General features: G+C 69.8%; 1 protein-coding gene across 4 annotated transcripts; it reads left to right on the top strand.

The window, feature by feature from the left end:
- Positions 1-4,316: 4,316 nt before the first annotated feature.
- ARHGEF16 (Rho guanine nucleotide exchange factor 16) lies at positions 4,317-22,806 on the top strand. Of its 4 annotated transcripts, none has more exons than XM_070077077.2 (15): positions 4,317-4,664; positions 10,150-10,732; positions 13,612-13,657; positions 14,081-14,247; positions 15,123-15,179; positions 15,433-15,593; positions 17,012-17,164; positions 17,858-17,987; positions 18,654-18,728; positions 19,179-19,271; positions 20,542-20,693; positions 20,911-21,099; positions 21,585-21,658; positions 22,056-22,157; positions 22,395-22,806. In XM_070077077.2, the coding sequence occupies exons 2-15, from the start codon at positions 10,160-10,162 to the stop codon at positions 22,532-22,534; spliced, it is 2,112 nt and encodes a 703-aa protein (XP_069933178.1). In that variant the 5' UTR covers positions 4,317-4,664; positions 10,150-10,159; the 3' UTR covers positions 22,535-22,806. The 4 variants fall into 4 exon arrangements, with proteins under 4 accessions (XP_069933178.1, XP_069933181.1, XP_069933180.1 ...); XM_070077079.2 differs by having other exon boundaries at positions 4,365-4,664; positions 15,472-15,593; XM_070077078.2 differs by having other exon boundaries at positions 4,365-4,680.
- The last annotated feature ends 1,542 nt before the right edge of the window (positions 22,807-24,348 follow it).

Raw genomic sequence — 24,348 nt, 5'->3', positions numbered from 1 at the left:
TCTTTGTTAATTCCACGTGCTTCTCCGTCAACCTGAAACCCCTAATTGTCCCCAGGGGTCCTGGACTTCGGGGCCACGCGGAGCTGGGTCCCAGCCACGGCTCGGCCCCCACCAGCCAGGCGACACCAGGTGACACCTGTGTCCTCTGGGCTGCGTGGGGACGGCGGCGAGGACTCTGCGGGCGGCGCAGGGTGCAGCCCTGCACGAGGCCTGGCACCCACAGGCACCCAATCGCAGGGTGACCCCGCCTGCTGTGGGGTCCAGGAGCGACAGCAGGCCCCCTCCCCTCCCACCAGTGCACCTGACAGAGGCAGCCAGGCCCCCACCCAGACCCCCGCCCCAGCCAGCCCTGGGTCTCCTTTCTGCTCACACCCACTGCCGACCCACGGCCAAGGGTGCCTCCCCCAGCTGCCCGCGGGCTGGGCAGGGACACCCTCCTGGAGGCCAGCCCACGAGGGGAATGGAGGTTCTGCCCCTCCCCCCATTCCTGTGGCCCCCCGGGAGGGCAGGAGCGGGCAGGCGGCCATGGCCCAGTGGCTGAGCAAGACCTCAGAGGTCTCAAAGAGAGCTGCAGGGCCCGGGTTCCCGCGGGCACCGAGTGCTGACCGCCATGCAGGGACCCCCAGGCACTCAGGCTGGGGGCTCCATCGTATCCCTTGCTGGGGCACACGCACTGCGTGCAGGCTCCCCCCGCCCCAGGCCTCAGGGCTGGGTGATGAGACAGCGGTCACTGCCAAGGCCACCAGGTGAGGAAGACCCAGGCCGCCACGGGGCACTCCCACTCCTTAACTCTCAGAGCTGGCGGCTCACGGGGCCGGCGGGGAGACTGGGGCTGGGTACCATCCGCCAGAGCTGAGTGGGTCCCAGGGCCTGGGGCAGGGGCTGCCCGTGACCACGACTGCATCCACAGAGCAGCATCGGCCCTTGAGGGACGTGCACTCCATCGGGAGGACAGGAAACGAACGGCCACGCACGAGGCGGGGCAGACGCCGAGGCGCTGGAGGAGCTCAGCCAGGGAGGCCGGCGGGACAGGTGACCGCACCTGCGCACCTGACCACAGGGGGCTCCCGCCTGGAGCACAGGGCAGGAGCAGGCGTCTGCAGGGCTGCGCCCCGGAGGGTCCAGGGGCGGCTCCTTCCTGCCCCTCCAGCTCTGCCCACTGCCTTTGGGCTGCATCACCCCAACCTTTGCCTGCACTTTTTAAAAAGATTTTTACTTATTTTAGAGCAGAGTCACAAAAAGAGAGAGAGAGACAGACAGAGAGACAGAGAGCTTTCATCCTCTGGTTCAGTCCCCAGACGGCCACAAAGGCCAGGGCTGGGCCAGGCTGAAGCTGGGAGCCAGGAGCCTCCTCTGGTCTCCCACGCCGGTGCAGGGGCCCAAGCCTTTGGGCCATCTTTGCTGCCTTCCCAAGCCATCCAGAGAGCTGGATCGGAAGTGGAGCAGCCGGGACTTGAACCAGCGCCCATGTGGGATGCCGGCATCCCAGGTGGCGGCTTTACCCGCTGCACCACAGCGCCGGCCCCTGCACTTCCCCAGGCCCCCTCCCCCGGTTGCTGCGTCCAGACGTCCCTCTGAGTAAGGACACTGGTGAGGACACTGAGTAAGGACACGGCTCACGGCTGCACAGGGAGCAGAAGCCGGGACTCGGACACGGCGCTCACCAGTGCTGAGTGGGAGGGGGCTGTGCGGCTTCACCCCGGCCCTTGTGCCCCTGGCCCCACCGCGGTGGGCAGAGGCCCCGGCCCCACCTCGGGACAGGAGCTCCGGGGGGGCCAGGCAGCATTCCCCGGACAACGACAATGACTCAGAGGCTCTAAAGAGAGCAGGCGTGGGGCGGATGTTGGGAGGGACAATGGCTCTGCCTCCTCCAGCGCTGCACACTCCCGGGGCAGCAGTCGGGTCCCTGCCACCCACGTGGCAATCCTGGGTGGAGCTCCCGGCTCCTGGCCAAAGTCCCAGACGGCCCCAGCTGTCACCGGCATCTGGGGTGTGGGCCAGTGCTGGGCAGGGTGCGTCTGTCTCTGTGCCTTTCAGACCAAATCCGTAACTACACATTAACGGTGAAAGGTTTGCATGGCTCGCGGCTGTGGAGGCCAAGGTGCGAGTGGCAGGTGCAGGCCTGGGCTCCGGCCAGGGGCCTGCGGCGAGGTGCGGGTGTGCAGAGGAAGGCCCTGGTGAGCCCGGAGCAGAGTGGGCGGGGGCACGGCCCCTGTGAGCATGATGAGCCCCCAGTGACCTAAGGCCCTCCCCGCAGACCCCCCCCTGCCTCCCAGCACCAGCCTGGGGGCCAGGTCTTTAACACAGGAGCCTGGGGGCACCCACACCCAGCAGGGGTCTCCCCCCACCGCTCTTCTGGTTCCTTCCAGCTCCAGCCTGAGCCTGGGCAGCGTCCAGGGTCTCCATCACACCCTGTCCTACTCTCTGGCCACAGAGGCACAGAGAGGTGGCAACACCATCACACAGCCGGTGTCCCAACCACGCATGGAGCAGCCTCCGGGCCCACTGGGAGCCAGAGGGGCTGGGATTGGGCCCAGGGCCTCTTGGTTTGGAGGCAGAGCAGACAGAGTGGCTGAGGGGCCGGCACGGGCACTGGGGGCCTTGAACCCCACAGGACCAGGTCACTGCTGAAGGTTTACACGGCACAGCACTGGATGGGAGTCGAACCTGGGTCCCGCCGAGGGGCTGTGGCGAGGGCTCAGTCTCCACACCCTGGCCTCAGTTCCTCATTCCCCCAACTTGGGCCAGGACACCCCAGGTCTCCCCTTACAGGCTGCACTTCCTGGGTGCAGTACCCACAATGACCTCAGGGGGGCAGCCGCCGCCCGCCTTTCTCCGGAGCTGCCTGGACGCTGAGTCCACCTGCCCTGGCAGCTCCAGGGCCCAGGCGCAGTCCCCAAGGTCCGGTTCTCAGTTCTCCCGCTGGGCCCGTCCCCGTGAACAGCCTGCACCCTGCCCAGGTGGCACCCACACACGGGCAGCCTCAGCAGCAGGGCAGGCGGCAGGGGGCTGGAGCCCCCAGCTGTCCCCAAGCCAGGGACCTGAGGGCACAGAGCGCAGCCGCCCCGCCGGGGAGGCAGGCACGGGATGAGGGGGCTGCGGTCAGCACCCGCGGAGCCCAGGGTTCAGGAGGGACCTGGAAGGCGAATGAGGGCACGGTCAGGGGGGCTGGCGCTCCCAGCACCTCCTGGGTTGAGTCCAGGGACCTGGGTCACATCCATGGGCCACTGGGCACGCAGAGCGCCTGCCTAGGCAGGACCTCAGCCCTGTGTTGTGGGATGGACACACGGGCACGTGTGCAGGTGGTAGCAGGACTCGGCCCCGCGTCCCGAGGAGGGGGAGTGCGGTGCCCCCCCTTGTCCCGGCGCCCACAAGCCGGGGGAGATTTTATTAGACCGACTCAGCACCCTGCACCCAAGGGCCTCACAGGAAGTTAGAGGCGGGTGCTTGGCCCGGGGCTAAGCCGCTGGCTGGGACGCTGGTGCCACGGCAGTGTCCGGGTTTGACTCCCGGCTCCGTTCCCTACTCTAGTGTCCTGGGAATGAGGCAGCAGGGGATGGTGCAGTACCCAGGTTCCTGCCACCCATGTGGGAGACCCGGATGGAGAGCCCCGCTCTGACCAGCCCAGCTCCGGCTGCTGTGGGCGTCTGGGGAGGGAACCAGAGGGTGGCAGCTCTTCCCTGCCACCTGCCTCTTAAACGGGATTCTGGAATAACAAGAATGACTAAGGCACGTGATGGGGGGGTAGTGGGGGGCGGGACCCTAACAGCCTGAGCGAGGGGGAGTGAGCCCCCTTCCAGGGTGTGTGGAGCAGAGCAGAACGGTGTCGGCTCCCTCCGGCTGCGCGGGCGCCACCGATTCTGCTGACCCTGTCCTTGGCCTGAGCCCTGAGTGGGTCCTCCCCACCCTAAACCCCCAGCCCCAGTGGGAGCCCTGTGTGCCCCCCACCACACCCTGGTCCCAGCTCTCTCCAGCCCCAGCCCCGCCCCATTCTGGCCCCGCTCCCTGCCACTTCGTGCCTGTGATCCGCTGTGCCCAGCGCTCACTCCAGCTCCAGGGGTCTCCAGGTGGACATCGGCGCCGCCCCACACCTGTCCCCAGGGACGCAGCAGCAGCCAGCAGAGGCCCTGCTCTCCGGCCCAGGTGTGCTCACCTGGGAACCGAGGGTGCTTCCGGCGTCTCTGGCCTGGGCCGCCCTTTGGACACCGGGATTTAAGGACTCCCAGGGCCGGGCCCTTCAGGCGCAAACTTTAGTTCCCGAGGGCGGGGCTCCTTCCCGGAAGGCTTCCTGGAGGGGGCAGAGGCATGAAGGAAGCCAATCGAGATCCGGAGGTGCGAGTCCGCCCGGCGGTCACGTGGACGCCGGCCGGCCGGCCCCGTGGGGCGGGTCACACAGGCGGTGCGGCCAGGTGAGGCGGCGCCGCAGCAGGTGCCCGGGCCGCGCCCCCGCCGTCCGCTGCCCCCTGGGCCCTCCGGCTGGAGCCGCGCCCCGCCCGCCCCGGGGCCCACCTGGCGGGCCGGAGAGCCCTCCCCCGCCGCGGGCCGCACAGGAAGTGGGGGAGGGCGGGACGGGGAGGGGCCGCCGCCCGGGACTCCGCTGCGCCAAGGCTGGACACCCGCGCTTCCCGCTCCCTCCGCGCCTCCGCCCGCGAGCCCGGGCCCAGGTGAGCGGGGACCCAGGTGAGCCGGGGAGCGGGGAGGGGGAGGTCGCGTGAGCACCTGCGCCCCCGGGCTTCGCGCCGGGATTGGCGGCAACTTCGCGTCCCCTCGCGGGGCGGCGAGCAGGGCGCAGGTCCAGGGCCCGGGTCCGCCCCTTGGCCCTCCCTGGAGGGCGGCGGCTTCCTGGCCCTGAAGGAGACCTCGCGCCGCCCCGTGCGCCGCCCGGAGCTCTGGGAGGGTCGGCCAGGGAACTAGGACGCCCACCCCACCCGAGCCGTGCCGCCGGCCAGGGCAGGGTGGCAGGGCCGCAGGGAGCTGGCCCGGGAAGCTCTGGGTCCCCCGCGGACCCTGTTCTAGCCGCCCGGCCAGGTCTGTGCACCTGTGAAACGGAGGCAGGTGTCCCCCTGTGACCTCAGCCCAGCGCCTGTCATGGGGGCGGGGGGCAGGGCTGGAGGGGCCGGGTGGGTGACAGCCATGGCACGTGCTCCCTGGCCTCCACGTCTGTCCTGGGGTGCACAGGGGCTAGGATGTGCCATCTGGCTGCCCAGGGCGGGACTTGGCACCTGGGGGCCTGGCGGGGCCAGCAGGGGGCACCTCACGTGCTGTCGGGGGCTCAGGGCTGAGGTGCAGGGCTGAGGTACCTGGGCTCCAGCCTCAGTGTTCTCATCTGTAAAGTGGAGGAGATGGGCGTGGGCAGTCCCAGTTCTGACGATGCCCACGGCCCCCATGGGAGAAGCCGAGCAGGGATCCCCAGGCCTGGTGGGAGGGGAGGGGTCCTGGGGGCTCCATCACCTGGGAAGAAGCCCCAAGGGAATGGCAGTGCGTGAGCCAGGCAGGGGCCCTGAGAGCTGGGCCGAGGGGAGCGTCCCAAAGGCTCAGGCCCCCCAGGGGTGGTCTCTCTACCCACACGTGAGGGGTCCCCGCGCGGTTGCTGGCCCTGCGGACGGTGGTTTGTGTTCCCAGCTCGGTCACTCTGGGAGTTTTGGTTTCGGTTTCTCGGTGGATCTTGGCTGCTCGTGTCCTTAGCCTGTGGCACTCATGGTCCTCGGGGACCACCGGCCCGGGTGGCATCAGCATCCCCGCTCACCTTGGCCTGTTTGGGGCAGCGTCCTCAGTCAGGCGGGCCTGGCTCCTGCTCCCCTGGCCCGAGCTGGTCGTGGTCCCTCTGCCCCTGGGCCCTCACCTGGTAACAGGCAGCGTGGGGAGGCCGAGCGGCCACTCGGAGGGCTCCGCGCGTGTGCCCGCCGTGGAGCTGGCACCGAGGGGCAGCGGGGGGCCTGTCCCCTGCCCAGGACCTGTCGGGGTCATGGCTCTGCTGTCCCACCTTTGCTCCGTGGGCGAGGCCCGTGAGGGGCAGCCATGCCTGGGACGTCTGCGTTCAGAGGCCGGCGCTGGCAGGCTGAGCTGGGCAGTGTCCACGCCTGGGCACGCTGAGCATTTGTTCCAGAAAGTTCTTTGCTGCGGGGCCTCCTGTGCTCTGTGGGGCGTTTCATTGCGTCCTTGGCTTCCACCCACAAGATGCCGGGACTTGTGACTGCCCGGCGTCTCCAGACAGTGCCAGGTGTCTCCTGGGCACTAAACACCCCGGGTCAGCCCTGGCCGCCTCGAGGCTGTGCTGCGTGGCTTCCAAAGCCAACTGCTGTCCCCAGGGTACGGGTGACACAGGTCCCAAGCCTGGCCGGGCAGGAGTCGCCGAGTACGAGGGCATCATCGCGGGTTGGTCCAGGCCGGACGGGCAGCTGGAGAGGCCGAGCCCCGAGGCCGCGGAGAGGGGAGCCTGCCCAGAGGGACAGCAGCGCCCGCACTTGGGGCCCTGAGAGCAGCCGGGACGAGAGGATGGGGAGCAGAGGGCGGCGCTGGGGTCCCAGGAACCCGATGTGTTGGAAGAATGGGACTGGAGCTGCCTGCCCCGCCCAGGCCCGCATCGGTGGGGACCGGACAGGTGTTAGGGTTAGGGTTAGGGTTAGGGTTAGTTAGGGTTAGGACTTCTGCTCCTGGGAAGTCCGCCGTGCCCCTCCCCCGCCTGCAGCACATGGCGGGTGTTCAGTGGCAGAGAAAGTGAACACTGTGGGTTCCACCGAGAGCCCTTTTCACCCAACCTGAGGGACAGTGGCGAGAGGTCCCCCGAGGTGGCACAGACCTGGGGGCAGCCAGGCCCCGGTTCCGTGCGCCGTTAGCAGAGCCCCTGGTCCTGCCTGCTTGGTGTGGGAGGCCTGGAAGGCAGAGTCGGTGTGGAGACGCCGGGTCCGTGCAGGTGCCAGCCTGGGCACGCGCCCGAGCCCCACTGTCTGGGGGGGGGGCAGAACAGGAAGTTGACCCTGGGTTCTAGGTATGTGCAACACCAAAGGGACAGGTGACTGGCAGCTCAGAGCCCTGGCTCCCGGGTGGGTCCCCGGAAGAGCTTTGGGGGACCGGCCCCGTGGGTCCTGCTGCTGGGCTGGGGCCAGGGTGCCTCTGAGCCTCGAAGGTGACACTCGTGGCCAGCGTCATCCCTGGGGGGCAGCCCCTCTCCTATACCGGCTCGTAGGCCCCAGGGAGAACGGAGAAAGACCCCTGGTGCAGAAGCCGCGGGCCCTGGGCCGGGCCCACAGAGCCCCACAGGGCGGAAGCGGTGCCCTGGAACAGGCCTGCCTGCCGGCCTGGTGCCTGCCGCCTCGGGACAGCAGGTGCACGGGTCCTCGTGCCTGGGGGCTGGCAAAGCGGTGGCTGTGGGGGAGCCAGGCCCTAGGGCGGCGCACAGAGAGGGCCAGCTTCAGAAAACGGGGCCTCGGTGCAGGAGCCGCCGAACGATGGCGCATGCACGAGGCGGGGACACAGGACAGAGCAGTGCCAGGGTGGGCGTGCGCATGCTTGGGCTGCGGGGACCCCACAGGCAGCGAAGGTGCTAAATCGGGGAGGAAAGTGGGGAGTCAGGACGTCTACGGCCGCGCTGGGCCACGCTCAGCAAAGGGTGGTCCAGAAAGAAACAGGGTGGGAGGAGTTACCGACCCCCTGGGGCCACACCCAGAAGCCACTGAGACCCAGAGACTGCAATACTCCTACCCTGGAGCCCCTTAGCCCCGCCCCCACCCCACAGGGTCCCAGGGAGAGGAGAGGAGTGGTCTCAGGGAGCCTGGCCCTGGGGCAGCTCCACCCCCACCCCGGGAGGCTGCAGGGAGACTCCTGCAGGCAGTGGACAATCTACAGGGTTGTGGGGGGGGGGGGTTGGCAGCCAGCCTCCAGCCCCTAGGAGCGAGCCCCAGCCCCACCCCATCCCAGATGGGCACTTGCCCGGAGGACAGAGGGCCTCTGGGAAGCAGGGCACACAGGATGCACCTGGGGAAGCAGGGGGCCGGGGGCCTGGGATGCCCAGGACAGATCCACGGGGAAGAGGCGGGGGGAACGGGGTCCAAAGTGGGGTATGTATGGGGGAGAGGCGGGAGTCACCTGTGCCTCACTTAAGACAGCCAGGGGGGTCCCGGAGATGCCCAGGCAGGGGGCGTGGCTGGGCCCAAGCCCCGCCCACCCCACAGCTGCTCACCTGACTGGTTCCCTCTGGCCCCTGCCTTCCCTGGCCTGCGCTGGACTCTGTCCTCTCCTGGGAGGGGCCGCTATCAGCTGGAGCAGGGCTGGGGGAAGCCCCTGGCTGCCGGGGTATTTCAGTGGCGGGAGGGAGGGCAGCACACGGACGCTGTGGGCCCCTCCAAGCAGGGCAGAAGGCACCCAGGGAGGGAAAGGGGGCTGAGGGTGGAGAAGTTCCCTGAACTCCCACCAGGCCTGGGGACCGTGGACGGTGGGGGGCGGGGTGCGGCCCCCGCATGCCTGCTCCCGGGGCGGCCGCGGTGGCTGCGGCTCCGGAATGTGCTGAGCCGTGTGCCCTGGGCGTGGGGGCGGCCAGGGCTCCAGGGCTGTGGCTCCTGGTTCCTAGTAGGGCCCCTTGGGCGGTGCTGAGCTGAACCGGCCCTGCCCGGCCTGCCCCGCCCCCCTCAGGGAGTGCTGGGCCTCTGACTCCCTGGGGAGCGCTGGCAGGGCTGGGCAGCAGGTGTGTGTGAGTTGGGTGGGGGCTGGGACCTCTGGCTGTGCCCCCAGTCCCTGCTAGGGTGGGAGGGGGCCACAGCGAAGGGACAAGGCGGCTTTGCGGCCCAGCCCGGCGCCCAGGGCTCCCTGCCACCTTGAGGAAGTGACCTTAGGTCTGGGAAAGTTCGGCTCCCATGAGGGCATTTCAGAAAGTCCCTGGAAAAAACAGAATTCAGAGGTTGTTTTGGTGCAAAAAAAATATTGAAATTCATGTGTGTGAGGGATCTTAAAAAAAATGGGGGGCTGGCACCGTGGTGTAGCGGGTAAAGCCACTGCCTGCATCACCGGCATCCCATGTGGGCGCTGGTTCGAGTCCCGGCTGCTCCACTTCCCATCCAGCTCTTTGATGTGGCCTGGGAAAGCAGCAGAAGGTGGCCCAAGCCTCTGGGCCCCTGCACACGTGTGGGAGACCAGGAAGAAGCTCCTGGCTCCTGGCGCAGCTCTGGCCGTTGCGGTCACTTGGGAGTGAACCAGGGGATGGAGGGCCTCTCTCTGTAACTCTTTCAAATAAATCTTTTAAAACAAAAGTTAGTTTGCACCAAAATAATCTTAGGAATTCATGGGCACGCGTGTTAAGCTACACGTGTGGCTTTCAGCGCTCAGCGCTCGCCCCGGATCACCTTAGGCGCGCTCGGCGGCCCCAGCGTTTGCAGAACGTGAAGGGAGGAGACGGGGCCGTGTGATGTCCGCCAGGCCCTGCGCCGGGCGTGTGTCCCGGGGCCGGCGCCTCTACAGCCACACGGTGACGGGGGCCGTGCAGGCTGGCTTCGCAGCCCCATCCCAAGTTCCCAGCGTGGTGAGGGGTGAGCCTGCGTCCTGCCAGGAGCAGGGGCCCCGCAGACAGCCCAGGGGACGTGTCACCGCCGGCACTCCCTCCAGCTTCAGACCTGCCCTCTGTGCTGTCGGGAGGCAGGGTGGCCTCCTGGGTGTGGCAGGTACCGCCTGCCCCCGTCCCGCCAGCGGGGCCCTGCAGGCGCGGCCCTCTTCCCGGCCCTCCTCCCTGCCCTCCTCCCAGCCCTCCTCCCTGCCCTCCTCCCAGCCCTCCTCCCTGCCCTCCTCCCTGCCCTCCTCCCTGCCCTCCTCCCGCCCTCCTCCCTGACCTCCTCCCTGCCCTCCTCCCGGCCCTCCTCCCAGCTCTCTGGGCCAGGAGCAGGTGTGAGGCTGCTCGGCCTGGCAGTGACAGGGCTGCGCCCACGGCCAGCGCTCCCGGCTGCCATCAGACCTCTCACTGTGGACTGTGGGCGGGGCACACGCCAGGACAGACAGGTGGCCCCCGGGGGAGGGGGGCAAGTGGGCGCCTCCCTCCTGAGACCCCTCCCCCTCTCCCAGGACCTGCCCGGTGGGCGCCTCCCTCCTGAGAGCCCTCCCCCTCCCCCTCCCCCCCAGGACCTGCCTGGTGGGCGCCTCCCTCCTGAGAGCCCTCCCCTCCCCCAGGACCGCCGCCATGGCCCAGAGGCACTCTGACAGCTCCTTGGAGGAGAAGCTGCTGGAGCACCGCTTCCACTCAGAGCTGCGGCTCGATGCCAGCGGGAACCCGGCACCCGCGCTCCCCGTGGTCCGGGGCTCCCTGCCGGCCCGGCCCAGCGCCGCCTTCCAGCCTGACGCCCCCGCTCCCCCAGGGCACGAGGAGCCCCCACCGGTCATCCTGAGCACGCAGAGCCCCGCCGCCCTCAAGATGGGCACCCAGCAGCTGATACCCCGCAGCCTGGCCGTGGCCAGCAAGGCCAAGAGCCCCGCCCGGCACCAGAGCTTCGGGGCCGCCATGCTCAGCAAGGAGGCCGCCCGGCGGGACCCCCGGGTCCTCTCGGCCCCCAGCTTCTCCCTGGACGACATGGATGTGGACACGGGCCCCGGGGGGATGCTCAGGCGGAACCTGCGGAACCAGTCCTACCGGGCAGCCATGAAGGTTCTGGCCACGCCAGGCAGCAAGGGGGACCCCACCCAGCTCAGCCCCCGGCTCCAGGCTCTGGCCGAGGAGCCCAGCCAGCCTCCTGCCCGGTGTCCAGCCAAAAACAAGGTAGGGGACCTGCTGCCCGGACGCGGTGGGGGGTGCCTCCAGGGCCTGGGAGCGCACAGCTGGGGGTGGGGTCCTGCCCACCTCCTGCAGCACCGCTCACGTTCAGTGAGCACCTGCCGTGCGCAGGCTCTGGGCTGGACTATTCCAGTTAAACCCAATAGCCAGGCTGCGATTGTGAATAACCCACTTTACAGACAGGGCAGCCGAGGCTGGCCTCCAGCTGTGTCGGCCCCGCTCCCAGCCAGTGGAGAGCAGAGCCCCCGTGGGAGCCGGGCCAGCTCGGTGGGACTCAGCAGCCACCCAGAACGAGCTCCCTGCCCCCTCCCCCACTCACCAACTCCCACGTCCAGCAGGCGCTTCCTGAGCGCCCCCGCAGGGAGGGGCAGCTGCTCGCCCTCCCCTGCCTTGGGAGGAGCTGCATTCCCTCTGCGTGCATGCACACACATGCACAGGCACACACGCACACATATGTACACACATGCACAGGCACACATGTACATACATGCACAGGCACACACGCACACACATGCACAGGCACACACGCACACATATGTACACACATGCACATGCATGCACACATGAACACGCATTGCACGGGCACATGGAACACACAGATGCACACATGCACAGGCATGCACACATGTACACACATCCCGAAACACACGCAAGGACACACGTAACACAAATGTGCAGATACTTACGATCGCATGTACACATACAGGTATGCACATAAGTGCATAGACATGCACACATAGGTGCACACATATACACATAGGCACACATGTACACATGCCCACATATACGCACATGTACACAGGCGTGTACACATAGGTTCACATGCCCACATAGGTGCACATATGTACACACAGGCACACACGCCCACATAGGCACACATGTACACACACATATACACACGCCCACATAGGTGCACTCATGTACACACAGGCGTGCACACACATGTACACACGCCCACACAGGTGTGCACGTACACACAGGCGTGCACACACACACACATGTGCACGCACAGCCTGCTTTCCCGGGCTGGGTACCGCAAGCAGCGCCCCTTGTCCCCTGGCCCAGGGTCAGAGCTGGGCTGCCGCAGCTCCTGGACCGTGTCCCTTGCCCTCTGAGTCACCAGTCCCCTGTGGCCCAGGCTGGGTGTTTGCTGTGGGCAGCCACCGAGCCGGAAGACCGGGCACAGTGAGCCTGGCCCCTGGGCACCGTCCTCCAGGTCTGGGGCTCAGGGTCCTTGCCTGGGGGTGGGGTGAGGTGGGCGGGCCCGGGCCTGGGGGTCACTGGCGGGCACCTCGCTCGGTCTGTGCTGGAAGCAGCCCAGGCTCGTAGGCTGCCTCCGAGAAGGGCCTGGGTGCGCTGTGGCTGCCGTGGGACCCTGGGCCTCGGCGTACTCACGGGTAAATGCGGGTGACGAGTGGAGCTGGCACTGCCCCACCCCGGCCCTCCTGAGCTGCTGGAAGGCGGCCAGGGCTGCTGGGAGCGCACAGCCTGTGGGAAGTGTGCATTCGCTGGGCGCCAGCTGCAGCCCCAGCCCTGGGAGACGCTGGGACCGGCTGTCGGAGGGTTGGCCCCAGCGTGGCGTCCCCGGTGCCAGCCCACCTGTAGACAGCCTCCTGCTCGGTGGCTGCTCACAGACAGCCCAGGCCTCCGGCCCCAAGTGTGGTGACAGAGGGTCAACCCGAAACCCCCGCGGGCCCCCGGCTGCCCGTGTCAGTCCTAGCTTTCTGCCGCTATGGGGGCAGGGACAGCCCCGTGCCCACCACGGTCAGGCCCCCAGGAGCCACTCGTGCATCCGCTGGTGTTTCTTAAGAGTGATTTATTTAAACACAGAAAATCTTCCACCCACTGGTTCACCCCCAAATGGCCACGATGGCCGGGACTGGGCCACGCTGAAGCCAGGAGCCCAGAGGTCCATCCTGGTCTCCCGCGTGCGTGCAGGGGCCCGAGCACTTGACCATCGTCGCTGTGTTCCCAGGCCATAGCAGGGAGCTGGATCAGAGCGGAGCAGCTGGGGTGTGACCAGGTGCCCTGGCGTGAGATGCAGGCATCGCGAGCGGCAGCTTAGCCCGCTGCGCCGCAGCACCGGCCCCGCGCACTCACTGGGGGTCCCACATCCAGCGAACGTTTCCCCGGCCCCCCCGCTAGGATAACGCCCTGAGCCTGGTGGGCGCCGTGCCCGACCCGGAGAGCGCCCAAGGCAGGCGGCTGGGCTCTGGGAGCAGAGGAGGCCCGGGAGGAACCTGCGGGAGGGAGGCCGGGACGGGCGGATGAGGTGGGGGAGGGGCGGGGCCACGCCAGGGCCCAGCCCTCGAGGGGGGGCGGCACGGGGGGGGGGCGGGTGGAGGGGACCTGGCCAGGTGTGCTGGGAGCGCCGCACCTTCCCAAGCGGCGAGGGGAGTTTCAGGTCCGAACTCGTTCCGAGGAACCAGCCCCGGCTTTCCCGGTAGCCGCACACCTGCCCGTCGTGTGGCCCAGCCAGAGGGGGGCTCCCCAAGGCCCCCGGTCACCGCCTGCACCCTGAACCTCAGCCGCTGGGGTCCCCAGGCTCTTCCTGCTGCCCTGAGAGGCCCCACCCCCCTTCCCAGCCGCACCTGCCCTGTGTCTGCTTCACTCCAAGCCCACGCCCTCCCCAGCATACCTTGTCGCTAGCTCAACCTTCCTCCTCCTCCAGGCAGCCTTCCTGGGCTCGCCCAGTCCTCAGTCACATGTCCTACCTGCTCTGAGCCCCATCCCGTGCCCTTGTGGAAGTGACATACATTGGGCACCGTCTGCATACTGGGCAGGGCACCCCACACACACACACTGGGCCCAGCTCTGCACGTGGAGTCCGGACCCCCGGCTGACGGCTGTGTTTCTCACTGCAGAGGACGCTGGGGCGGAGAAGAGCAAACAAGGGCTCCTTCAAGGACGGTGAGCGGCTTCGGGGGCGGAAAGGCCGGCGCTGCCGCCGTGGCGCTGGCTGGTGGGGGCCACGGGACCTCAAGCCCACCCTGACCTTCCAGGGCCCGAGGCCCCCACAGCTGCTCTGACCGCAGCTCTGCTGGGGGCCAAAGGTCCAGAAAGTTCCCCGGGGTTCCAAGGCAGGGACGCGGCCCAGTCCCTCCACGGATGCCCGGCCCGGCCCGCGGTGGCCCTGCTGGTGGTGGGACCGAGGCCAGGTCAGAGGGCGCACCTGCTGTGTACCCCGGCTCGAGTCCGTCAGAGGGGAGCCCGCTGGCATCGGGGGCTAGGAGGGGGTGGTAATGGCCGCGCACGGGCCTGCTGGGGGTGGGGGAAGGCGCCTGCCCCGCCCACAGCCCGCACCCTCAGGAGACCCCCTCCTCCCTGCCCCAGACCCCCGCTTCTACCAGGAGATCCGGGAGCGGGGGCTGAACACCGGCCAGGAGTCGGACGAGGACGTACTGGACGTGCAGCCCGGCTCCGAGGACACGCCCAGGGCGGACCACATCGTGGTGGAAAGCTACCGGCCGGCCCAGCTCACCTGGAGCCAGCTGCCAGAGGTGGGGCCCTGCCTGCTGCGCCCAGGGCGGCCGCGGGCAGCCTTGCCGGAGGGCCCCACCTGTGCGCAGCTGGCCTAGGGGTCTCCCCCAAGCCGCCCTGCCTGGTGACCCCCGGGAGAGGGGAGCCACCCAGGGCCAGGCAGCTCCTGCCACCACATGTGTGGGTGTGGGTGGGCGTGGTCAGCGCCCTGCTCTCACTGACCTGCAGGGGGCGGTGGGCACAGAGGGGCGGGGCCTGAGCTCGAGTCCGGCTGCCCCTCGCTCCCCACACCTGCAAACGGGGCTGGTGGGGGCCTGGCTGCGCGCAGGGCTTGAACCACAGCCCCGTGTGTGAGGAAGTGGGTGCTGCTTCCCAGGAGCCCAGGCGGGATCTGGACCGCCCGCTGGGCCTGGCCCGCTCTCCCGCTGGGGTGCAGTGGGGCTCCTTCTCCACCTCGTGGATGAGGGTCCCCCGGTGCTTCCAGCCGTGGGGGCTCAGCCAGGGAGGACGGTGTGGGTCTCCCCCAGGCTGGGTGGCACGTGTGACAATCAGACCCTGGCCTGGGGGAGCTGCAGGCATGGGGGCTGGCAGCCCCGGGGGGAGCGGAGCACGGCTCACCCCGAGCAGGTGGCCCACGGGGAGCCAGGCTGCAGCCCTGCAGTCCCGTCAGCCCTGAGCCCTGCAGGGCGGAGCTCGGGCAGTGCCCACTGCGCTGGCCGTGTCGCCTTCCCAGCATGCACTGAGCCACGGCCCCACCTCCCCCGCCCTCCCCGTGGCCCTGTTCTTTGCGGGGAAGGTGTTCGGGACCAGTGCCCCTCCCCGCGCTGGACGCCCTGTTTCTCTCCGGGGTCTCTGGAGGGCGCAGCCTCCTGACTCCGGGCTGTGTGCTCGCCAGGTGGTGGAGTCGGGCATCCTGCACAGGCTGACCCCAGAGGAGCGCAAGAGGCAGGAGGTGAGGGCGTGGGGCGGGCTGGGTCTGCCGTGCGGGGAGGGCCAGAGCCACACGGACGGACAGTGCCCAGGGGCGGCCTCCACTGGGCTCTCAGGATGGCTGCGCCCTCGCCCCATGCCAGGCAGCATCAGAATCCTCGGGCGAGGGTGGGCGTCCCTGCCCCGGGACGGTGGGCTCCCGCTCCCGGAGGGGTGTCGCGACAGCCATGTCGCCAGAGCCGGGAGCCCGCCCGCAGCCTCCGGTCCCGCCGCAGGCCATCTTCGAGATCCTCACGTCCGAATACTCATACCAGCACAGCCTGGGCATCCTGGTGACCGAGTTCCTGCAGTCTCAGGAGCTGCGAGCGACCATGACGCAGACAGAGCACCACCACCTCTTCTCCAACATCCTGGACGTGCTGGCCGCCAGCCGCAGGTGAGGCCCCGCCCCGCCCCGGCACCTGCCTCTGGCGGCCCAGGGGAGCCGTGGTCTGCACCTGGGGTGGGCGGCTGGCTGGGTTGCGGCGTGACAGCCTCCAAGAGGTGGCTGTGGGCATCCCGGAAGTTCACTGGGGAGGAGCGCTTCCCCCAGGGCACAGCCGCGCCCTGCTGCCTCCAGCCCAGAGGGCCCTGCGGCAGGTGCTCACTGGCCCAGAGCGGCCTCGAGTTGCAGCCCCGGGTCGTCTTCCACCGCAGGTGTCTGGTGGCCTGACCGGGCTCCCGTTACAGGGCTTGTAGGTGCAGGAGGGCCTGGGTGACACCTGTGTCCCCTGCAGGGTGCAGCCCAGGGGTGTACCTGTGTGGGCGCAGCCCTGTGCTCCCCCTGCCCAGGAGGCCCTGGGCCATCTTGGGGCCCCCGAGCCTCACTGTTGACCCAAAGGGGCCGGGGCAGGGGTACAGGAGGCAGCCCAGCGGGCGGCTGCTGGCGCCCTCTGTAGCCCCAAGAAGCTCCAGAGCCCTGCTGGGGGCAGGCGGGGGGTGGGGACTGTGAAGTCCCTGGGGACGAGGGCTTCCTGTGGCGCTTGGTGACTGGATGTGGGAAACTCCCTGGCCGCCCCTCCCCCAGCACTGACCCTGGGGCGCCCTCTGTGTCTGATTCTGAGCCCCACAGGGCTTCAGTCTGGCCCGTTCCAGTGTCCCCGTGGGCAGGCAGCGCGGCTGTGGGTCAGCGGCTGCCGGCTGGCGCTCCCAGACCTCACCTGGAAGCCCCCAGAGCCGCCCATTCAAGTCGGGCCAGGGCGGGCACGCGTGTGCTGGGCCTGTGTCCGGGCAGCGGGGGTCTCCACTCCTTCCTGGCCGTGTCCGTGGGCACCGCTGCTCCTGACTCGCTGTCCCACCTGCCGGGGCTTCCTGGGGCCTGCGGCCAGCACAGTTGCCATGTAGGCAGAGGACACGTGGGGACCCTGCCCAGCCCCGGCTGGAGAGGGGGCTCCTCAGAGCCTGGAGTGGGGTGAGTGGGCTGCCTTCGCTGGAGCCTGCGGGAAGCCCAGCCAGGGGCTCAGCCAGCAGAGCTGCCCGACGTAGGCGGGGCGGGGTCTGCCCACCGTGTGACCGAGTGTGGACGCCTGTGCCCGCCCTCGCGGCCTGGAGCTCCCACCCCGAGCTTCCCAGGGGCAGGCGCGCTTCCTTCCGGCGTGGGGAGCTGCCCTGGCCTGGCCTTCGCCGGGGGCGTGGCTGGTCGGGGGAGCCCGCGGCTGGCTCGGGCTGCCGACGCGCTAAGCCCTGCCTTGAGCCACCTCCTGCTGTGTGCGTGTGCATGCGTGGGCATCCGTGGGCAGCTCCGTCGCGTGCCTGGGTGCACACGTGCTGGTGGGCCCCAGGACCCAGCCCTCGCCCCCGGCCTCGCCCCCGCAGGTTCTTTGAGGACCTGGAGCAGCGGCACAAGGCGCAGGTGTGGGTGGAGGACATCAGCGACATCCTGGAGGAGCACGCGGAGCGACACTTCCACCCCTACGTGGCCTACTGCTCCAACGAGGGCTTCCAGCAGCGCACGCTGCAGAGACTCACGTGCGTGCCCACGGCCCCGGGGACAGCCCTGCCCTCCACTCCCCGTGGGCCTCCCTGCCGCCCACGGCCCCGGGGACAGCCCTGCCCTCCGCTCCCCGCGGGCCTCCCTGCCGCCCACGGCCCCGAGGGACAGCCCCGTCCCCTGCCTCCCTGTCGTCCACGGCCCCGAGGGACAGCCCCGTCCCCTGCCTCCCTGCCGCCCACAGCTCACAGCCCCGTCCCCTGCCGCCCTGCTGCCCACAGCCCCGGGGACAGCCCCGTCCCCTGCCTCCCTGCCGCCCACGGCCCCGGGGACAGCCCTGCCCTCCGCTCCCCGCAGACCTCCCTGCCGCCACGGCCCCGGGGACAGCCCTGCCCTCCGCTCCCCGCGGGCCTCCCTGCCGCCCATGGCCCCGGGGACAGCCCTGCCCTCCGCTCCCCGCGGGCCTCCCTGCCGCCCACGGCCCCGGGGACAGCCCCGTCCCCTGCCTCCCTGCCGCCCACAGCTCACAGCCCCGTCCCCTGCCTCCCTGCCGCCCACAGCTCACAGCCCCGTCCCCTGCCTCCCTGCTGCCCACGGCCCCGGGGACAGCCCCGTCCCCTGCCTCCCTGCCGCCCACAGCTCACAGCCCCGTCCCCTGCCGCCCTGCCGCCCACAGCTCACAGCCCCGTCCCCTGCCTCCCTGCCGCCCACAGCCCTGTCCTCTGTTGCAGGAACAGCAACGCCGCCTTCCGCGAGGCCCTGCGGGACATCGAGAGGCGGCCGGCGTGCGGGGGCCTGCCCATGATCTCCTTCCTCATCCTCCCCATGCAGAGGGTCACGCGGCTGCCCCTCCTGACGGACGTGAGTGCCCAGCTCGTGGGAAGGCGGCCAGGCCGGGCAGCCCCGCTCAGCTGTGGGACCGGCTTGTGGGGGTCCCGACAGGAGAGCCCCCGCCTCCAGGCCAGGCATTGCTCCCTGAGGCCTGTGTCACACCTGCCTGCACCTGTGACATTGGAACAGGGTCACGGTGACAGCGTGGTTAGAATCATGACTGCTATCACCACAGAGCACACGCATGCACGCATGGACACAGGGGGCATGGGACTTGCACACATGTGCACACGTGTGCCTTCCAGCACAGAGCAGGAGCTGAACTCACAGAGAGCACGCACGGCAGGGGCTCACAAGCCAGCTGCCCCCGTCACACACGACCTCAGAGCCCCGGGCCCCCAGCACGGGGGAGGAGTGGGCACCCCAGCTGCCCCTCCCCCCAGCTGCACAGTGGCACCCGAGGGTGGGAAAGGGGACAGCTGAACAGGGAACTGACCTGACCAGGGCAAGCTGAGGTGGAGCAGCCATTGGGGGCTGCGTACGCTGGGGGGGTCCAGCTGAGCTCTGCTCTGAGGGCCCCCCAGCTGCCTTGCAGCCCCCACCCACCCTGGTGTTGGCGGGGAGCCCCTGCCCCGTGCAGGCGCCACGCCCGGGATGCAGGAGGGGACTGGCACCTCACATCCGGGCTCTCCCCAGACGCTCTGCATGAAGACCCAGGGCCACCCTGAGAAGTACAAGGCGGCCAGCCGCGCCCTGAAGGCCCTCAGCAAGGTGAGCGGGGTCCCGGTGGGGGCGGGGCTCAGCCCACCCCACCCCGAGTTCTGCCTCCACCCTCCACCCCACCCCCAGAGCAGAGGTCTTTCACGTGGGTGGGGCCAGGAGCAGAGGGCAGCGGGGGCCAGTGGCAGGCAGGGTGGGAGCAGAGGGCAGCGGGGGGCCGGCGGGCAGGCAGGGTGGGAGCAGAGGGCAGCGGGGGGCCAGCGGCAGGCAGGGTGGGAGCAGAGGGCAGTGGGGGGCCGGCGGGCAGGCAGGGCCGGGAGCAGAGGGCAGCGGGGGGCCAGCGGCAGGCAGGGTGGGAGCAGAGGGCAGCGGGGGGCCGGCGGGCAGGCAGGGTGGGAGCAGAGGGCAGCGGGGGGCCGGCGGGCAGGCGGGGTGGGAGCAGAGGGCAGCGGGGGCCGGCGGCAGGGGGCGTGGCCTCTCAGCTCGGCGCCTGCCCGGCAGCTGGTGAAGCAGTGCAATGAGGGGGCGCACACGATGGAGCGCATGGAGCAGCTGTACACGCTGCACACGCAGCTGGACTTCAGCAAGGTCAAGGTAGGGCCCCGCCCCCTGTGTCTGCGGTCAGGCTATCCCGGCGCTGGGGAGGGCAGAGGCCCGGGGAGGACAGAGGCCTGGGCGTGGGGAGGACAGAGGATGGACACTGATGAGGACAGAGGACAGGCACAAGGGAGGACAGAGGCCTGGGTGTGGGGAGGACAGAGGGCGGGTGCAGGGGAGGGCAGAGGACGGGCACTGGGCCTCCTACGAGTGCTGCCTCGGTTTCCCCACCTGTGCTCGTCCCTCATGCACCCTCGGCCTCTCAGCTTCATCGCCCCCCTGCCCCAGGCGTCGGAGGGGGTGGGGGAGGCTCCTTGCTGGCCTGGCGGGGGCTGGGCTCTGCTGTGCCGAGGGTGGGGGGCACCTCAGGTCCAGCTTGGATCGCAGGTTTCCCAGTAGGTCCTGGGAAGGGGCAGGGTATCTCCAGCCCAGGTGTGGACAGTCCTAGATCCTCCCCAAGCCAGCAGGACCCCACAGGTGTCCACCGGGTCCCCCTGCCCTCGCAGGGAGCCCTGGCACGGTGGTGAGTTGCAGCCTCCCCACCCCAGCCCCCGGGAGGGCTCTGGGTCCCTGCAGCCAAGACTTCCTGGCGTGGGTCTGGGTGGGCTTCCCGGAGCGGGTGTGAGGGTGATGACTCTCCCTGCCAGCACTGCCCACGCCCCTTGCAGTCCTGTGCTTGACTTTGGGGTGCAGCCCACCCCCGGCCAGAGCAAGGGCCCAGTCCCAGGCCTGGCTGTCCCTACGTGGGCTGCCTCCCTCCTCGTGGCCTCCAAGCCAATCTTGAGACAAGTGGCAGGGGCGGGGCGGGGGGGTTGGCTGAGGCCTGGGGGTGGGAGGTTCGGGGGCTGAGATCGCAGGAGTTGTGGGTGTCAGACCCAGTGCAGGGGCAGAGCAGCCCCCCCCACAATGCCTCAGCCCTCGCCCCTCGCAGGGCGGGGTGGGGAGCTCTGCGGGGTCGGGACCTGCCCTTTGCATGCCACAGCGTGGCCACCAGGCCGGCTGCTCCTGCCCTGGGCGCTGGGCGTTGCAGCCGCTGTGCCTGAGCCCCCTGGAGTGCCCCCCCAGGCCTGGGCTCTGCCTCCCAGCAGGTGCCTGTGGAGCCCGGAGGCCTGGCTGGAGTGTGGCTGGAGGCCACGCGGGCAGCCCTGGCTGCTGTGGGCAGGACCCAGGCGTTGGGTCTCCGGGGCCAGCAGGGGCGCTGGCTCTCGAGGCCCCGTCGTCCCTGCGGGCAGTGCCCACAGGCCACGCCCCCTGCTCTGCTCTGCAGTCGCTCCCGCTCATCTCGCCCTCCCGCTGGCTGCTGAAACGCGGGGAGCTGTTCGTGGTGGAGGAAGCCGGGCTGTTCCGGAAGATCGCCAGCCGGCCCACGCTCTACCTGTTCGTCTTCAGTGACGTGCTGGTGGTCACCAAGAGGAAGAGGTGGGGCCGCGGGGCTGGGCACAGGCGGGGGGCTCGAGCCCTTTGACCTCAGAACTGGGGCTGCCCAGCCTGGCTCTCGCAGTGCCCGCCCAGGTCGCCAGGGGACCCTGTGTCCCCGGAGCTTGGGGACGGCTCTGGAGCAGTGACACTGGCGGGGCCCGGGGAGGGCACTGGCCGCAGCGTCCCACGTCCCCCACCCCCCGCCGTGTCCCTGCAGTGACGAGAGCTACGTGGTCCAGGATTATGCCCAGATGGAGCACGTCCAGGCCGCCAGGCTGGAGCCGTCGGAGGCGGGGCTGCCGGGAGGCGGCAGCCGCAGCTCCTCGGTGCCCCACCCCTTCCAGGTGACCCTGCTGCACAACAGTGAGGGCCGCCAGGAGCAGATCCTGCTCTCCACGGACGCCGCGTAAGAGTCGGGCCCGAGCGCTGCCCTGCGCCGGGGTGGCCCTGCCCGGAGCTGTGATGGCCGCTCCCGGGAGGGGCCAGCAGCGGCACCGACCCTCCAGAGAGCGGGGGAGGAGGGATGAGCAGCCGGGCACAGCCGGGCAAAGGCCCTGGGACAGGACATGGACAGGGCTGGAGCACAGTGAGCTGGCGCGGTGGGGGCAGGGCTGTAGGCTGCTGGACCCTCGTGGACAGGGGACGGGTGGGCCACTCCCCATGCCCCCCGTGGCCCTGGCCAGCAGGGATCTCCTTCCAGAGGGGACGCTGCCACTGAGATGGAGAGGCAGGGGCTCCGACCTAGCACTGACGGGCTGGGGTCTCAGGACGCAGCTGCCGCCCTCTGACTGGGTCCTCCCACCACTCCCACTCACCCCCTGTGCCCCGGTGCTGGGTGTCCAAAGCCGCGGGACAGCTTGCTGGGCTCTGACCCCGCCCCCTGTGCCCCAGGAGTGACCGGGCGCGGTGGATCGTGGCGCTCACCTACAAGGAGAAGCAGTGGCAGGGCCTCTCCAACAAAGGAGGTGAGCTGGCGGGGCGGGGGCAGGGAGGGTGGGGGGCTTGCCTGCAGGACAGGCTCCGTCTGCCCTGTCCACACTGCAGCCTGCCCGCGTGCTGGGTCCCGGCCCCGCCTGTGTGCTGCCACCTGGGCTCCAAGACCCAGTTCTGTCCGTGTGTCGCCCTGTCCTGCCCAAGCCCGGGAGCTGGGAGAGGCGGAGCCACAGGGCGGGGCAGGCTGGCCTACACCTGTCCCCAGGGCGGGGAGGGGACAGAACAGGAGCGCCCTCTGCCCATGCCAGCACCTGGGCCCTGAGAGCAGGTGCCCCTGCCCGTGCCGGGACACCTAGGGCCTCCCAGGCGGAGCTGTGCTGGGGGAGGCGGAGCCCTGGACGCAGTCACTGCCACGCATTCCCCCCACAGAGCTGCCCCAGGTGGAGGTCACCAAGGCCTACTTCTCCAAGCAGGAAGATGAGGTCACGCTGCAGCAGGCGGACGTGGTCCTGGTTCTGCAGAGGGAGGATGGTGAGCGCGGCGGCTCGGGCACTGGGGCGGCGGGGGGAGGGGTGCCGCTGGGGTGCAGCCAATCCCCGAGGGCGGGCTGGGCTCAGCGCTGCCACCCCCCACCCAGGGACAGAGCACCCCAGAGTGGTGTGAGCGTGGGTTCCCTCCCGAGGCGTGAGGGTGGGGTCGGTCCCAGGGCACGTGGGGTCGGGACACCCACAGGCCTGCCTGTCCCCTCCCCTGCCCGTGTGGCCTCAGGGTGGCTCTACGGCGAGAGGCTGCGGGACGGCGAGACGGGCTGGTTCCCCGAGGACTTTGCCCACAGCATCACCAGCCGCGTGGCCGTGGAGGGCAACGTGCGGCGGATGGAGCGGCTGCGGGTGGAGACGGACGTGTAGCCGCCGCCGGGCCTCAGAGAGCCGGCCACGTGTGCAGCATCCGCCCTGGCCAGCGGGGAAGCGTGAGGTGACCCCAGAGTCTCCCCCGTGGCTGCTGCGCCAGGCCCCGGACACTCACCCACCCCCGCCCTCAGAGCAGCAGGGGCCAGCCCAGGTCCCTCCCGCGGGGCCGCTGTGAGGATGCCACGGCCGGCGGGGACACGTCCTGGGCAGCGGGCAGCGGCCTGCAGTGCCAGGCCGAACGGCACAGTAAAGGCTTTCTGCCCACCTTGCCTTTCTGCGGCGGCTCCGAGTCCCGGCCCAGCCCTCCCGGGGCCCAGGGGAAGTCCCCAGGGGCCTTGGGCCAGGCACCCATACGGTCACCGCGTGTGTGGCCTCGGCACCGGCTCCTGTCCAGGCAGGGATGGCCCAGGGCTGGCAGCAGCTGGGCCTTACTGGGCTCAGCCTGGCCAGGGGCGCTGAGGGCGCAGGGGGGCTCCCCCAGGCTGTTCCTGGGCTGAGTCAGCCCCCACGGCCTCCCTGCCCGCCCCTGGCCCCTGGACGGATGGCGCGTTCTGCCTCTCCTCCCACCCCTGGACGGATGGCGCGTTCCTCCTCTCTCCTCCCACCCCTGGACGGATGGCGCGTTCCTCCTCTCTCCTCCCACCCCTGGACGGATGGCGCGTTCTGCCTCTCTTGTCCCCTCAGCCAAGCTAACTCCCTGCTCTACCCGCAGCTGCTGTGGGGAGGCGAGCTGGGGCAGGGTGTGGCCGTGTGCACGTGTGCGCTTGTGTGTGTGTGCATGTGTGTGCGCTCGTGTGCCCATGGGTCTGAGCACTCGCTGGAGCAGGTGGGAGCCTACAGCTGCCCGTAGCTCCTCTGCCACCACCACCACCACCGGTTCCCCGGGACCAGGGTCAAGGAGAGGCCAGCCGGCCTGCCCAGTTCCGTTAGGAGCAAAGTGGCTTTGGGCCCGAGCTCCACCGGCTGCTGTGCGCTGGGTTCCGGTAGCTCAGCCTTGGCAGCAGGGGGTGGGCACCCACGTGGGCCCTTGGGGCAGCGCCAGACCTGTGCCCAGGAGGCACCCCCAGCCGTCAGCACAGGCCTGGGGGGGCCGGCCACACCCAGCACTCCATGAGGGTGGGGGGCCGTGGGCAAGGCGGGGGGGGTTGCGGAGATGGAGGCAGCGGCTGTGCCCGCCCTGGTGCCAGCTCGGCCCCTGGAGGCGTCTGTCCAGCCCCGACCGGCTGGGGCACAGTGACACTCTCAGCAGGATGGGGCTGGTGTGGACCCCTGGGCGCCCCTTGGGACCTCTGTGTCTGCCCAGTGTCCGTGCCCAGGTGACACTGCCCCATGCCTCCAGACGAGGGTCCTGCCACACCCACCACTCAGCTGGGCAGGGGGCACTGGCCCTGGGCGCCTGCACAGCTGCAAGGCACTGTTGCAGGTGGGGAAACTGAGGCCTCACGACCCAGGGGCCACTGGGACACCAGGGACCAAGGTGCCAGCTGTCCCTGCACACCGACCAGGGCCTGGCCAGCCTGGGGAGCACCTCAGTGGCCATGTGTCTGCAGCGTGCAGGGCCTGAGCCCCCTCCCCAAGGCCACCCAGAGGGGCAGGAGGGGAGGCTTGGCGTGGGCAGCAGAGACTGAGGGGCTGCTCAGCCCCCATGGGTCCAAGCTGGTGTCCTCCCTGGGGAGGTGGGAGCTCAGAAGCCTGGTACAAGTGGCCACAGTGGACAGGACAGGCCACCTGTCCCTTCCCAAGAGAGCATCAGACACAGAGCCCAGCCCCCGTGGGGCGCAGAGCCCAAAGGGCTACCCCTCCCCCAGTGT

Source organism: Oryctolagus cuniculus, chromosome 7, assembly GCF_051225735.1.
Source record: "Oryctolagus cuniculus isolate XC-2025 breed Fujian yellow rabbit chromosome 7, ASM5122573v1, whole genome shotgun sequence".
NCBI lineage: Eukaryota > Metazoa > Chordata > Mammalia > Lagomorpha > Leporidae > Oryctolagus > Oryctolagus cuniculus.
Note: the sequence above shows the minus strand (reverse complement) of the source record. Positions and strands in the feature narration are given on the sequence as shown.

Coding starts and splice junctions, on each gene's coding strand:
- ARHGEF16 (XM_070077077.2), top strand. CDS start 10,160: ATGGCCCAGAGGCACTCTGACAGCTCCTTGGAGGAGAAGCTGCTGGAG. Junction 17,988..18,653: donor GGCTGCCCCTCCTGACGGAC/GTGAGTGCCCAG, acceptor GGCTCTCCCCAG/ACGCTCTGCATGAAGACCCA. Junction 21,100..21,584: donor CTGCTCTCCACGGACGCCGC/GTAAGAGTCGGG, acceptor CCTGTGCCCCAG/GAGTGACCGGGCGCGGTGGA.